Source organism: Sinocyclocheilus rhinocerous, unplaced genomic scaffold, assembly GCF_001515625.1.
Source record: "Sinocyclocheilus rhinocerous isolate Xijiao unplaced genomic scaffold, SAMN03320098_v1.1 scaffold3174, whole genome shotgun sequence".
In the NCBI taxonomy this organism is placed as follows: Eukaryota; Metazoa; Chordata; class Actinopteri; order Cypriniformes; family Cyprinidae; genus Sinocyclocheilus; species Sinocyclocheilus rhinocerous.
The window spans coordinates 119961-136865 of NW_015666612.1; the positions used below are offsets into that span (position 1 = coordinate 119961).

The 16905-nt window shown below is 35.8% G+C and overlaps 2 protein-coding genes across 2 annotated transcripts; both read left to right on the forward strand.

Moving 5' to 3' along the window:
- Window positions 1–4135: 4135 nt before the first annotated feature.
- LOC107733025 (free fatty acid receptor 3-like) lies at window positions 4136–5418 on the forward strand. The gene has a single exon (XM_016544534.1). It carries the CDS (start codon window positions 4146–4148, stop codon window positions 5127–5129), a length of 984 nt encoding a protein of 327 aa, XP_016400020.1. The 5' UTR covers window positions 4136–4145; the 3' UTR covers window positions 5130–5418.
- A 7234-nt stretch (window positions 5419–12652) lies between these two features.
- Window positions 12653–16010, forward strand: LOC107733026 (free fatty acid receptor 3-like). The gene is made up of 2 exons (XM_016544535.1): window positions 12653–12678; window positions 14626–16010. The coding sequence occupies exon 2, from the start codon at window positions 14645–14647 to the stop codon at window positions 15626–15628; it is 984 nt and encodes a 327-aa protein (XP_016400021.1). The 5' UTR covers window positions 12653–12678; window positions 14626–14644; the 3' UTR covers window positions 15629–16010.
- The last annotated feature ends 895 nt before the right edge of the window (window positions 16011–16905 follow it).

Here is a 16905-nt window from a genome sequence, read left to right on the forward strand (position 1 = left end):
ATCTTTTAATTTGACCACCTAGACCCCTCACATTCCAGGTAACAAATTTGACATTATGACCAGCCAGCCCCTCTGTGTTCACTTTAGGACTAATCATTTAAGTTGTTGTAAAGATAAAAAAAATAATAATAATAAAAAAAAAAGTCTGAGACACATGAATCGGATGAGTGTGGAAAGAAAAGAGAAAAGAAAAAAGAAGAAAAAAAAAGGAAGAGGGGGGGTTCAAACCTATACTCACAACTCTGATGCTCGTCTTTTTGAACATGACGAGAAGCCAGAACATCAATTCACACAACCAATTAACCACATACCTGTCAACTCCTAAAACTTGAATATACACCCAAAAACAGCTGTCAAAGCTAAGTTATGTACAAAGAAACGAGAAAAGAAGGAGAAAAAAAAAAGGTACATTTAAATTTGGTAAATTAGTATGTAAACGACCCGTCACAAGACGGTACTGCCAACAAGGACCAGGCAGCGTAGCTTTTATAATCATAAACAGAATAGCTTCAATAACGTGCAGCACCAAATCTATATAATTTGGGGATGTATGAGTAATATCAAAATAAAGCTAAGGCACTCATGGTGTAACAGTCCAATTTTCCTTTAAGCTAAATTATAAGTAAAATGAGAACTACATACTGTCTTTAAACTAATTACAATAGCTTGTACCTGTTGGATTCAACCATCCCGTTTCGGAAATGTGTATTAGTCCACAGTGTTTGTCCAGGACTTAATTAGGAAAGTTCTGGCGATAGAATGATTAAGCTGCATCAGGGGAATCGAAGATCTGTTCCACACCGTTACAACTCACTCGGAGGCGAGCAGGGTACAGCATTCCGAAGCGAGCTCCTTGCTTGTAAAGTAGGCTCTTAATCTTGTTGAAAGCCGCTCGTTTCTTCGCCAGCTCTGTACTGAAGTCCTCGTACATCTTGATTTGGTGACCCTTGTAAGAAATGACCTTGTGAGATTTAGCCCACCTCATGACAGTTTCCTTGACAATGTATCGGTGAAATCTAATGATCAGCGGACGTGGAGCTTCCTCTGTACGAGGTTTGGGCCTCAGGCTACGGTGGGCGCAATCCAGCTAGGGTGGCTCTGCAAGGCCGTCGCCAAGAAGTTCGGACAGCAGGTTGGTCATGAACTCCCTTGCGCTCTTTCCCTCAATGCCCTCCGGTAGGCCGACCACTCGTATGTTATGGCGCTTCGAGCGAGAAACCAGGTCTTCTACGTTAGCTTTAAGCACCGTGTTTTCTTTTTCCATGATTGTGAGTTTTGATTGAATAGCGTTTACATCTTGCTCGAGCTGAGTTATTCGGTCGCTATGATCAGAGAGACTCGATTCCATTTCGCTGATGGTCGTTGCCTGTGTTGTCAGGGTTGCGCCAATCGATTCGATTGAGGACCGAATTGGTTCCAGAGAGCTATTTAAAAGTGTAACGAACTCTCCAGTCATGTCTTTTCTGAATTTTTCGAGCTCCTTAACTAGCGACTCGATTGTGAGCTGCGCAGATACGGACTCGTTATCTGCCATTTTGCTGCTTTCTTGACAGGCCTGCGCATGTTGAACTTGAGTCTGTTGCTTACCGCCTGTCCTCGTAGACTTGCTCATTTTGAATAAAAATTCCGAAGACGGTGTAAACGACCCGTCACAAGACGGTACTGCCAACAAGGACCAGGCAGCGTAGCTTTTATAATCATAAACAGAATAGCTTCAATAACGTGCAGCACCAAATCTATATAATTTGGGGATGTATGAGTAATATCAAAATAAAGCTAAGGCACTCATGGTGTAACAGTCCAATTTTCCTTTAAGCTAAATTATAAGTAAAATGAGAACTACATACTGTCTTTAAACTAATTACAATAGCTTGTACCTGTTGGATTCAACCATCCCGTTTCGGAAATGTGTATTAGTCCACAGTGTTTGTCCAGGACTTAATTAGGAAAGTTCTGGCGATAGAATGATTCCGCTGCCTCAGGGGAATCGAAGATCCGTTCCACACCGTTACAACTCACTCAGAGGCGAACATACTGCTCAGTTCAGTTAGTTAGAACGACAAACGAATGCATAAAATAAGTTAATATGTACTGTACTGGTAATATAGTTTTATATAATTATTTCAAATGCTTATAGATCATTAAAATAATTTTTAAAAATGATTATAGATCATTAATACTTTTGGTAACACTTTACAATAAGGTCTCATTTGTTAACATTAGTTAATGCATTAAATAACATGAACTAACAAAGAACAATATATTTTTACAGCATTTATTAATCTTTTTTAATGTTAGTTAATAAAAACGTTCATGTTAATTCACAGTGCATTAACTAATGTTAACAGATACAACTTTAAATTTGAATAATGTAATAGAAAGTTTTGAACTTAATATTAACTAACATTAATAAATGCTATATAATTATTGTTCATGTTTACTAATGTAGTTAATGTTAACAAACAAAACTGTATTGTAAAGTGTTACCAAATCGTTGTGTGTGTGTGTGTGTGTGTAGCATATCTTTAACAAACACTTGTTTGTAAGTATTGGAATGAGTATTTTGTGTACCACCACCACATTTAAAATGACGTAACTGGCAGATATCAGTGCAAAATGTTCAGAAATGCCTGTGAATTCGCAAAATGGTGAAAGTCAGAGGATCATCTGAAATCAGTTAACACACCTTTTAAGATGTAAGCTATGGAAGCCCATAAAAATTTCATGTTTTGGTATATCCTAATTATCATATAAAAAGTTTAAATTGACCTACTAAGTTATAATTATGAGATAAAATGTTGAAAGTATGACATACCAAGTATTAATTGACTAATCACATTAGATCAAACATTAATAAAAACGTTCATGTTAATTCACAGTGCATTAACTAATGTTAACAGATACAACTTTAAATTTGAATAATGTAATAGAAAGTTTTGAACTTAATATTAACTAACATTAATAAATGCTATATAATTATTGTTCATGTTTACTAATGTAGTTAATGTTAACAAACAAAACTGTATTGTAAAGTGTTACCAAATCGTTGTGTGTGTGTGTGTGTGTGTAGCATATCTTTAACAAACACTTGTTTGTAAGTATTGGAATGAGTATTTTGTGTACCACCACCACATTTAAAATGACGTAACTGGCAGATATCAGTGCAAAATGTTCAGAAATGCCTGTGAATTCGCAAAATGGTGAAAGTCAGAGGATCATCTGAAATCAGTTAACACACCTTTTAAGATGTAAGCTATGGAAGCCCATAAAAATTTCATGTTTTGGTATATCCTAATTATCATATAAAAAGTTTAAATTGACCTACTAAGTTATAATTATGAGATAAAATGTTGAAAGTATGACATACCAAGTATTAATTGACTAATCACATTAGATCAAACATTTTGACTGTCATAACTCTGTCACAATTTCAACTTTTTTATCTCACGACTTTTGTCATAATTGTCTTTATTTCATAATTATGACTTAGTATGTCAATTTCGACTAAATCTCATAATTGACATGTCATAATTATGCTTTGTCTCATAATTATGACTTAGTATGTGATAATTTTGACTTTGACTCATAATTTTGACTTTTTTATAATTATCACTTGTCATATTTTTGATAGGATGTCATATTATCTCATAATTGACATGTCATAATTATGTCTTATCTCATAATTTGACTTTCAATCTAATAAAATTGTTGTCATAATTATGACTTGGTGTGTCATGATTTTTTTTATCCCACAATTGACTTCTTATGTCATACGATTTTATCTCATAATTATGACTTGTCATAATTTTGACTTTTTTCCTCAGTTGACTTTTCATTTCATAATTATGACATTTTAGGTCATAATTTTGACTTTTTCTCATAATCAAATTTTTGTCGTAACTATGACTTTTATCTCATAATTATGACTTAGTATGTCAGAATTTTGACTTTTTATCTCATAATTTATTTTTTCATCAATCAAATAGATAGTTTTACTTTTTAATCTTATGTTATCTCATATTTACCAAAGCATGATTTTTTTTCTTATGTGCAGGAAATGGACTTCCGTTGTAAACAGCATGAAACTTAACATTAAAATAATTGCATTTTCTTTTCTTACAGAGTGTTGGTGACATCTAGTGACGATGGTGTGGACGGTTGGTCTCAGTAAGCTGGTGTTAGGGGTCTATGGATTCACACTGATCACAGGCCTTCCCGCCAACTTCTTGGCTTTCTACACCTTCTTTCAGAAGATTCGCCAGCGCTGCACCCCAATAGACGTGCTGCTATTCAGTTTAACCATCTCTGACCTGATCTTCCTCTTTTTCCTGCCGTTTCGCATGGTGGAGGCGGCCAACATGAAATGGACGCTGCCTTACTTCCTCTGCCCGCTGTCGGGATTCATCTTCTACTCGGTCATCGCCAACAGCGTCCTTCACCTGACGGCCATCAGCGTGGAGCGCTACCTGGCTGTAGCTTTCCCCATTAAATACAAGCTCAAACGTAATCCAAGAAGTGCCGTGATAGTCTGCGTCCTATTCTCGGTGGTGTCAATGGTGCATTGTAGTATCGTCTACATCATGCAATACCACAACTATTTTAAGCCCAACATCACTGATCCATCCAAACGTAACTCCTGTTATGAAGAATTCACTGCCGAACAACTCGAGATCCTCCTGCCGTTTCGTCTGGAGCTTTCTGTTGTCTTCTTCTGCATCCCATTCCTCATCTGCTGCTTCTGCTACATCCAGTGCATCTGCATACTTTCCCGTCTATCCAGCGTCAATGCCAAGAAGCGGTATAGAGCCATCGGGATGGCGTTGGGCACGCTTCTGGTCTTTGTTATCTGTTTCATGCCCTTCAACATCTCACACGTGGAGGGATTCGTAAATGGCTACAGCTCTGAGTGGAGACAACCTGCTTTACTCACCAGCACGCTGAATGCATGCCTCGACCCTTTCATATTCTACTTCTCTTCTTCCGCACTCAGAGAGACTTTCAAGAACGCGTTGCAGGGGCTGGTGAGGCGTTTGCTCCTTCCTTGCTGCCGCTCGGCTCTCTGCCGCCCTTTATTTAACCGTGGGAAACCAGAGGAGCGAACACAAAGCTCTGGTGACGGCATCCGCTAACAATTTCAAGCCAGTTTTTGAATTGAATAATCTGCCAACGTATGCATCATCAGTGCTTATCATTCAGTCCAAAGCCAATTAATATAATTCAGATGCACCACCATAACCCAATGCCTTACGAACAGACAGAAGTGGAGAAGCTTAAAAATGGTTCCAGAATAAAAATCAAGCATGCACATGCTGATTGCATGACTATTTAACCTAAATCTTTGCAGCAGCGGTTTCGTTCACAATGAAATGAAGAGCTCGAGTGAACAAATTACAGTGCAAAACGCAATTGCGTCTGAACTGTACATCTAACATATGAACTAATACACAGCATTCAATAACAGCAGTGCTATAAATATAATCAATACAACAACTTTGTAAAACAAATCTTCTTTGCTACTAATATTTTAATAAAAGAAACTCATACAATTTATGCATCCATTCTTCATTTCTTCATCCTGAACTTCTCACCCATTATGCATGAATGCTGTTTATTTTTTACGCAGCACTCAATATGCATTGCTTGTTTTTAACCTGCCATCTCTTTAGATAGACCAACAAAACCTGCTCCTGTGATGTCACTTCCTGTTCCTGGTACAGCATTTGGAGGTACAGGTTGGATTTTGAATCATTTATTTTATCCATTTCATCAGTTATGTTTATAATGGATAATAATTAATCTAATCTATAACATATAATCTGAATATTTGTTGTCACTGATGCAGATTTTGAACAGTTGCATCTAGTTTCCTAACTTGGTTATCAGAATTGATTATCTCTGTCTCTTATTAAATTTGAATGTCACAGTTTTGTTATTCACCTGATTAAATGGCAACTATATTGTGTCTGTGTCAGTGTGTCTTTTTTTTTTTTAGCGCAGATGAGAGTACGGTCGAGCTGCATGTGGTGCCGTTGCATTTATAGCTCAAATGATTGGATCGTACAGGTATTCTCTCAAAACATTTTCCATGAGCAAAGATGGCAGAATGCAGGTTACAGGACTGCATTTGCTAGTTGAGCAAGTGTCATTAATATGAATGGAAATGCTAACGAATATACATGCATTCTTTAAATAAACAAGTCTAAAGATCGTACACAATTTTGCTTAAATGCTTTTTTTTTGTGCATTGCATTGCACGTGAGCTTGCATTCTTCAGTGCATTGCCATCATACCCAGCAAGTTTACTAGATAACGGACATAAACATCACATCTATTTATTACTACTGTATTATTCTGAGCACTGCTGTCAACTTTAAACGTAAGTTTGTGTCTTCTCTGCCCTACTTCTACTTCAGCAAAAGCTGCATCTCTTTTTAGCCTGTGTGCATCTATAAAGAGCTCATCTATCTTTCCTGTGGCAGAGGCGTCTGAAACAACACACACTTTCCTGTTGCATGATACAGGGGGAATCCAGGTAAAGTGGGACACTTTCTGATCATATTTCATTGGCTTTTATAATATGTTCCAGAGGCATTAAGATAAAGATCACGATAAAGATCTGCACTGCACAATACAGATAAACAAATAAATATTAAACTTGAATTTTTCCTCAAACACATATAGGCCTTGAATCACAAAATTTCAGGAGTGACTGGTAAACTGGGACATGTAGTTCTTTTAAATACATTTCACCTACAATACATAAACACTTAAGCTTATTTGATTTCATTATTCTGTGAAAAAGGTCATACATGTTTGGAAAGACGTGAAGGTGAGTAAATCATGACAGAATGTACATTTTTAGGTGAACTTACCATTTACATGGTCTTAACCTTGTGTGATTCAACATAATACAAAATTGTTCAAAATGAAACAAAATTGTCCGTATAATCAGACACTTAAATTGATTAATTATATTAACAACAACAAAAGACAGCTATATATTTTCATGTATAAAGACCCAGTTTATACTGTGAAAAATTAATATAAAAAAAAGGGATAAAATATCATGTGGAAATATTTTGTTTCTTTTACATGTTAAATACATGATTTAAATCTATTTTTTTTATTTATGTATTGTAATATATTTATTGATTTTAATCAAAATGTGCATTTATTTATTTTGTAATCTTATATTTAAGAATTTATTTATTTACTTATTTTACATTTTTACACAGTTTTTTCTTCTCTTTTTTTTTATTAAATGAGGCCACAAGATGGTGCCATATATAAGTCACTGTGAATAAAATGCTTCAAGAAACCTTTGAATTAACCACACAGGATCAGATAAAATTTTGAAAGTCTGAATTGCTGTATTCAAACCGATAGAGATTTGTCATCAGATGTAAAAATGTTGTTTTGTTCATGTTAAAACCACAAACATGTCTCATAGCAGCAATATATGTGGTCAATATGTTGTCTACTGGGAAGGAAATAATGGTTTTGTTCTGAGAAAGTAAACAGAAAGAACTAAGGGAACATTGTGTGAAGTTGCTAAGAGTGGTGCTTTCCCAAGCAAAATGTTGAGGTGGTTGATTGGCAACTGTTAAGGTGCTGTGAGTGTTTATTACACGGTTGCTAATGAAATATAAGGTGGTTGCTGTGGAGTTGGCTGCTAGTGTCGTTCTGAGTGGTTGCTAAGCAGGTGCTATGGTGCTGCTCTGACTGTTTTTTGCTGGTGGAGCGTTGCTAAGTGGTTGCTAGGGTGTTCTGGGTGGTACAGTATCATAAATGCAGGTCTAGCGCATGTTTATAATAAAAAGAACATTATTGTGCATCAACGTGGAGGCTAGTATACACTAATTATCGTTATCTTTATACTGTGGTTATTGTTCTTGGTGTTAACAGACCATGCGTGATTTTTTTTCTTTTTAATTGTAAAGACCCGTTTACTTCAAGTACAGTAACTATCACATTAGTTTTAAAAATTGGTTTTAAAAATTGTTCTTAATTTCAAAGAATAGCAGAGTTTACACCACAGCTATAACGATAACGAAACAGAGGAATGATATCTGGATTCACTTTCAGAACGATCTTTTTCTAGCTGATGAACGATAGAAACATTGACAGCCAATCAGAATCCATCCTGCTTCAAAGCGTGCCAGTATTTAAAGTGGCAGACGACAAAATAGCAACGCGCTTATATTATAATGGAACGTTACGGTTCTTTGGTTTGGAGTTGGACACTATATGGTTATCGTTCTTAATGTGAACGGGCCTTATATTTAAAAGAATAGCAGGTTCAACACCACAAATGTACTGATAACGACACAGAGGAATGGTATTGTTGTAATAACTTTAAGGGATATTTTGGTAATTTATTTAATTATAAGGTCCGTTCACACACCAAGTACGATAACGATAAGGATAGTTTTAAAAATCATTCTAAATTTCAAAGAATAGCAGAGTTTACGCCACAGCTATAACGATAGGCCTAACTACACAAAGGAACGATGTTGGCCTCACTTTCAGACTGATTTTTCCATCTAATGAACGATATAAACATTTACAGCCAATCAGAATCCATCCTGCTGGAAAGCCCTCAAGTATTTAAAGCGGCAGACGACGAAACTGCAGCGCATGCTTATATTATATCATTCTTTAGTGTGGATGCTATAGTTACACCACATATGTACTGATAACGACACAGAGGAATGGTATTGTTGTAATAACTTTAAGGGATATTTTGGTAATTTATTTAATTATAAGGTCCGTTCACACACCAAGTACGATAACGATAAGTATAGTTTTAAAAATCATTCTAAATTTCAAAGAATAGCAGAGTTTACGCCACAGCTATAACGATAGGCCTAACTACACAAAAGATGTTGGCCTCACTTTCAGACTGATTTTTCCATCTAATGAACGATATAAACATTTACAGCCAATCAGAATCCATCCTGCTGGAAAGCCCTCAAGTATTTAAAGCGGCAGACGACGAAACTGCAGCGCATGCTTATATTATATCATTCTTTAGTGTGGATGCTATAGTTATCGTTCTTTGTGTGGACAGCCTGAAATTGGAAAGAATAGCAGATTCAACACGACAAACAAAACGGTAACGGCACACAGGAACAATATTATATAACTATTTCCAGCTGATGAACATTAGAAACACTGGCAGCCAATCAGAATCCATCCTGCTTTAATGTCTGAAAGATGTCTGTTAAAGATAGCTTCATCTGGAGAGCATCTGCTGTGTACAAACATCTGATAGATGTCTTTAAGATGTCCGTTTTACATGCATTCTAAATCATAAACATCTTAAAGACATCTTTTAAAGGTCTGTTTGACATCTGATAGGAAACATCCTATAGACGCATTGCAGATGAGCAAACACTCTAAACCAGGGGTGTCAAACTCAGTTCCTGGAGGCCCGGAGCCCTGCAGAGTTTTGTTCCAACCCTGCTCCAACACACATATCATGCAGTTTTCAAATAAGCCTGAAGGACTTGATTAGTTGGATCAGATGTGTTTAATTAGGGTTGAATCTAAACTCTGCAGGGCTCCGGCCCTCCAGGAATTGAGTTTGACACCCTTGCTCTAAACAATACGTCTCGCAGATGTAATGCAGACGTTTCCGTGATGTACGTGTGTTATCAGGGAAAGCCCTTTTTTCTGCCTTAGGCTTGTGTAAGGTGCTTGTTTACATCAGTAGGCTAATTCTGATTTTAAACTTTAGCAAACATCACTAAAAATACCAACATGCCTAATGAGATGGTGGTCGCTCAGTATCGGTGATGTCCTGATCTTGATGAGACGGTTTTGCTGATGCACAATCATCGGATCAATCAGTAGTCCACGCGATGTTCAGGTAAATGCTATTCAGCCGTGTTTTAATAAACACTGTCTTGCTCGTTCACAGACTCACACACGCAGCAGATTTCCGGGTAATTACAGGGCAAGATGCAGAACAGAGCAGTCTAATTATCACATAGATTCATCTTTCAGCACGCGGGACAGACCGTATCTGCTGAAATGTCAGAGAAGGCGGTGCTGATTGCCACAGTCTCTGATTAAACGCCAGGCAGCGATTCATTGTGACGTGATGAGTCTGTCACATTTAACTTCCTGTCACCTTCACCTTACTTTCCGAAGAGGCTCTCAGTGGCTTTTGCTTGTCAGCGTGACATGAAGTGCTTCTGCCGGGTGTCTCGTCACACGTTCATACACCGTTAGAGAAGTTCTGTGGGCATTTGTGGGGTTGGCTCTTCCTGAAATGAAAATTTTTACATTTCAGACCTGTGTGATTTTTCTTTCTTCTGTAGAACACAAAAGGAGAAATTTTTAAGACATCCTCTTTCTCGTGCAATGAAAATCTATGTCTGTCAAGCTCCAAAACGAAAAAAAAAAAAAAAAAAGATAAATCTGGTAGTTCAGTAGTTTTATTCCAAGCTGTGTAGTGTTTGTAGTTATGTTGTATGGGGAAATAAACCAAGTCATTTATTTTTTACTCATATTTACCCCTAAATACTACTGTAAATCTGCATACATTTATTTAACAACCAGTATTCTTTTAGTATTATTAATTTACCATTTTAGTATTTATATTTTAAATTGGATTAAAAATATTGTTAATTTTCATTTTAACTTTAGTTTTAATAATTTTGTTGGTGACACTTTACAATACACTCCCATTAGTCAATCTTAGTTAATGCATTAACCTACAACTACCAATGAACAGTACATTTGTTACAGAATTTATTAATCTTTGTTAACCTTAGTTAATTAAAACACAACTGTTCAATGTTAGTTCATGTTAGTTTCATTAAATAATATGAACAGATACAACTTTAATAATGTATACTTTTTGAAATAAACATTATGATTAATACATACTTTTAGAAGTATTTTTTCATAGTTAGATTGCTGTAAAGTAAATGAAAACTAAAAATATATATAAAAATCAAATTCAAAATATTAATAAATACTAAAATAGTAATATATATATATATATATATATATATATACACACACACACACACACACACACACACTTTTAATATTTATTAATATTTTGAATTTTGATTTTAATTGTATTTTTAGCAATTTTAGCAACTTTACAGTAATCTAAATTAGTAACAAATTATTTTATTTTGATAAAACAATATCAAAATAAAATCCAATTCAAAATATTAATAAACACTAAAATAGTAAATAAAAAATATATTTAGATAGCTTTAATTTATAATTTTTTCAGTTGTCGTTTTAATTAACAACAACACATTTCAATATGTGCATGCATAAATGAGATCAGACGGAAGGAATGATTTAAAGTGAATATTGAGGTGAACACATCAAGCTATCATATAAGTTGAATGTAGAGCACGAGTCATATGAGCTACTTTTATGCTGTTGATTCTCCACAACTTCAGTCCTCATTCACTTTCACGGTATGGAAGAGTGTAAACATTCGGCCTAACTTTGCTTTTACACAGAAGAACAAATGTTATACGGGTTTGGAACAACATTAAGGTGAGTAAATAATGACCTGTCAAACTATTTCTTGAACATGTGCTTGAATTTGCCTTTGGCTAGAGTCATTTCTCTCATCTGTCAGGCTAAACACAATTAACCCGTATTCAACACACCAGCACAATCTCTTGGAGGTCTGGGGGGGGGAAATACTGGTTTGTCCCAAAATTGCTTAGTCAGTTTTATACATGAATATAAACATATATTTATCCTAAAACAACATCCAGTTAGAAGTGAAAGTATGAGTCAGATATATTGAATGTGTGAAATGTTTCATTGTACAGTATTGCACAACCTCGAGTTGCCCTCTATTGTACAATCTGGAGTTTAGCAAAAGAAGAAATGTGCGAAGCAATGGAGCGTCCCATCACGTCTCAAAACGCTTTCTCCTTACAGTAGAGAACTGCATTTTGCCTAAAATAATTGCCTTACAAATGATTGAAAATAATACAGCATTATTATCATAGGTTATGAAATAAATAATACTGTCTCTGTAATAGTAAACTTTGATGTATCATATAGCTACTCTTTTATTTTGCCAGTAAACAACCACCCAAAACACCTTAGCAACCGCATAACAACAGTCAAAACAACAGAAAACAGATTCTTGTGAAATAAATAAATGTCAGATGAATTTGATTTTCAGCTGTCTAGAGCGAGTGATATATATATATATATATGTATGTATGTGTGTGTGTGTGTGTGTGTGTGTATTTATTATTATTATTGTGTGTGTGCATAAATAATGTGTGTGTCTTGATTGAAATAAATGAAATATATATACATTTATATTTATTATTGTTATTATTATTATATATATAAATTTGTGAAAAATACATGTAAGCTGAATTAATTTTCAGTTGTGAAATATTTTAAATAAATATTTATATAAATATTGAATAATAATAATATATTGTATAAATGCATTATATATTATTATTATTATTATTATTTTGTGTGTACATTATTATAATTGATATCTGTGTGTGTGTTTGTTTGGAGTAAAACAGGAAGTAAGAATTGCTTATTTCCTGTTGTGCCATTTATAGGTGTGTGTGTGTCACAATGACCTCTTTATAAGAAGCATTATGTGTGAGAGAAAGCGACATTGTCACTTCTGAGTCTGTGGTATTGGACTGACTTAAGGTATGAAATCTTCCTGCTTCTTTTGTTTTGTTTCGTTCGTGACTGTAGTTTGTCATTCCTTCACCAACTTTAAAATGGTACATGATACTTTGGACGTTTATTTAACAGAAATCATTTTATAAGGCTAATAAAAGCATTTTTTAATGTTCAAAGGTATGTTAACTCATAGGGTTCACAGAGGGGTCTTAAAGGAGCTGAAACACCCCTAAGAAAATGCCCCAGATCATGAAAACCACTAAGAACTCTTTGGATTAATGTGGTCAGGTTTGACCGGCTACCATCAGCTACCATGTTTAAAAAATCAGCTACCAGCTTACCATCAGATGAATATTTCTATACATGAATATTTCTATACAAGAAGACTTACAAGAAGACTTGAATTGCTATATTTGGAAATAATTAATCATTCTAGAATGACTTGTTTGGGGAGTGCATCTGCATAAATAATAATAATAATAATAATAAAGCTAAAATATTAGTTTTTACTCTGAAAACTTTTTTCTGAATGTGAACCATCCTTTAGTGTTGAACAAGTTTGAGAAAAAACTTCGCACTATATTCAATAATAGACACTGTTTATTCAAAGTATATTCTTCACTAATTCAAACCTCTTTCGGCAACCATAAATTGAACAGAATTTGATCAAAAATTAAAAACATTTTTTTAACCGTGATTTATTATTTAATTAAAATATAGAAATATAATGTAATAATAAAAAAAACAAATAGAATTTGATAAAAAATATATTTGAATAAAATAAAATAATTATTTGTATATTTTTTTGGTACAACTGTACAATTACAATATTAATCTTTACATCTCAATTTCTTCATTTTCAAACATTAAACAGATTTATTTTGGCATTGTTTTCCAGCGTGTTTTTTTCAATATATTATGCAGCCCTAATGTAAATGTTTTCGTTTGAATATGTATATAACGAATGACTGTTTATCTGATATTTTTGTGGTTTGAAAAAAGACATTCACCAAAAATGTCCTGTAATGCTAATTTATCGACAGATGGTAACCATAAGAACCTCACTACTCATTTTCTCCAAGGGTTTTGCAAAATCATGTATTAGAAACATCTCTATCTCCATGATGCATTTCCTGTGCTGTGTAACCTAGTTAGAATTGGACCCCTGACCCAGACATACGGCATCCTCAATGTGTCACGTACAACTGTGTGGTTTAATCAGACTCGTATGTTTTGTGCTGTGTTTTTATTGGCATCAATAAATTACCAAATTTTTAAGTGCCCTAGTGCTTTTGTTTGTCAAATTTATAGGATCGTTGGACTAAAAAAATCTTGCTCCTTCAAAAACCATGCTTTATCACAGTTTCAGACTTTTGCCCCCAGTTTCACAGACAAGGCTTAAGCCTAGTCCCAGACTAAAGTGTAAGTCTGAGCTGTTTTAACTGAAAGGAACTTGCACTGACTGATCTTAAAATATATCATCGCCTCTGTTTTGTCTCAAAAGGCACACCAGTAATGTTTTTTCTAAAACACGTTAATAAAAATGACTTAAATGTCCTAATTGAACTATTGCCTAGTCCTGGCTTAGTCTTATAACATTTTCTCCTGCAAATCAGTCCAAAATAATGGAAAGGTGTTTATGTCAGTCAAATCTCAAGTTGCAACTGTGCATTAATTTGTGTGAGAATGCAATTTTGTGAATTTTAATAGGAAATATAATGCTTCACACACCAGACTCATTCTTAAGTATGCCCATTATGGCTATTTTTTTACCTTGATCTTTTAAAAAATAAAGTTTCTTTATTGGCATCTTTGGTTCCATGAAGAAACTTTAACATCTATGGAACCTTTCCATTCCACAAAAGGTTCTTGCAGTTATGCACTGTTCAAATGCACAGGTTTGTCATGGTTGACATTGGATGTAAGATGTAAAACCTGAGTTTATCTTGAATTAAATCTTTCTTTTTACAGGTTTGCATCTACAGTGACGATGGTGTGGACTGTGGCTCTCAGTAACCTGGTGTTAGGGGTCTACGGATTCACGTTGGTCACAGGCCTTCCCGCCAACATCTTGGCTTTCTACACCTTCTTTCAGAAGATTCGCCAGCGCTGCACCCCAGTGGACGTGCTGTTATTCAGTTTAACCATCTCTGACCTGATCTTCCTCTTTTTCCTGTCGTTTCGCATGGTGGAGGCGGCCAACATGAAATGGACGCTGCCTTACTTCCTCTGCCCGCTGTCGGGATTCATCTTCTACTCCACCATCTACAACAGCACCTTCCACCTGACGGCCATCAGCGTGGAGCGCTACCTGGGTGTAGCCTTCCCCATTAAATACAAGCTCAAACGTAACTCTCGAAATGCCGTGATAGCCAGTGTCATATTCTGGCTGATTTCCATGGCGCACTGCAGTATCGTCTACATCATGCAATACCACGATAGTTCGAACCCCAACTACACGGCACCGTACACACGGGACACCTGTTATGAGGAATTCAGCACCGAACAGCTCAAGATCCTCCTGCCGTTTCGCCTGGAGCTTTTCGCGGTGCTCTTCGCCATGCCGTTCCTCATCTGCTGCTTCTGCTACATCAAATTCATCCACATCCTCTCCAATCTGCCCAACATCAATGCCAAGAAGCGGTATAGAGCCATCGGGATGGCGTTGGGCACGCTTCTGGTCTTCATTATCTGCTTCATGCCCTACAACGTCTCGCACGTGGTTGGATATGTAGGCAACTACAGCCCCGACTGGCGAGTTTATGCACTGCTCACCAGCACGTTTAACGCGTGCCTCGATCCGTTCATATTCTACTTCTCTTCTTCGGCACTCAGAGGAACTTTCAAGAACGTCTTGCAGGAGTTGTCGAGGCGGCTGCTCCAGCCCTGCTTCCGCTCGGCTCTCTATTGTCCTCTGTTGAACTGTTCGAGTACAGAGGAGAAAACTCAGAGCACGACTGACAGCTCTCTGTAACATCGCAAGCCGGGACGCAGAGTTTGATTCGATTGACCTGCTAAATGTGACTCAATCTGAGAGGTGTCTGCTGTAGAAGAGCTAGTATTTTCGGTGTTTTCTTCTGACTGCAGTTGAGCAATGTCAGCACATGCTGATCAATCCAAAATCAAATGAACACAATTCTGATGCGCAACTTAATGGACCTGTATAATGGACCACTATTACTATAGAGGTTCCAGTATTTTTTTCCATTAATTTTTCCTATAGGGATCTTTGTTAAAGCACTATAAGCAGTGAACCAAACCAACCTGCTACGAGGTGAACCATAATATTACAAACTTTGATTTGAAACAAAAAAGTATTTAAAAATTAGACAAAGTTACAAGTCTTAACGACTTTACTGAGGGAGAACTAGAGTCCCAAGAAGCATTGCAAATTACATAATCAAATAAAAAATGATGGAGAAATATAAAACTCTTCTTTTAATGGTGAAACAGTATGTTTAAAATGTATTGCAAAATATGCACATATATGTAAATATTTAGTATTTTGATAGCATAGCGAGACTCTGTCACGTAATTTCATGAGTGGGCATTTTGTTGTGATTTTCTTTTTATTGGTGGAATTTTCTGTACAGCATCATGGGTAATGTACTTTTTTTCACCATGAATTCAGCTGTTAAACACATTTATTTTAAAATAAGTGAATGGATGGCTTCAACAAAAGCTGATTAACAACCTTAGATCTCACAGTTGGTCTGTCTTTAAAGGTTAATAAGTTATCTTTCAAAATCAATTTCCCTATGGAGTAAATGAATGGGTTTTTACTTCCGGAACCCAACTATTGCACTCTATTGACTTGAGTCTATAATTATTTTTGCTTCTTTTGAGGTTCAGCGTGCCCTCAACTTAGGCTTTCTGGTTGACCTTGGTCGTCTTCCTGGTGAAGCAGCCTAAAGCAGGCACGTTTTTAATGCACTGTCTGATATCGATCCTAATGACAAATGCTCAAGCAGGTTTATTGAGTGTTTTCTGTCAGGATCAGTATCATTATCAGGTAAATGTACCTTCAGGGAGCTTATGCTGTCTTTGAACTGGGCATTCAATGTGAAGGGTGTAATTTGTGCATCACTAGCGGCACCAAAAATAAATAACGACATTTCACACTTTCTCAAATTCACAGCATTGGTTGATCCAGTGTTATATCCTGCCCATATGGGCCACTCAAACTAGCAGATTGCAAACCAGCTGAATGTTTTTGCATTTCACATTTAGCATTTTTTTTTTTAATCGGTT

Excerpts from the sequence above, each read along its gene's own strand:
- LOC107733025 (XM_016544534.1), top strand. The coding sequence starts at position 4,146 with ATGGTGTGGACGGTTGGTCTCAGTAAGCTGGTGTTAGGGGTCTATGGA.
- LOC107733026 (XM_016544535.1), top strand. The coding sequence starts at position 14,645 with ATGGTGTGGACTGTGGCTCTCAGTAACCTGGTGTTAGGGGTCTACGGA.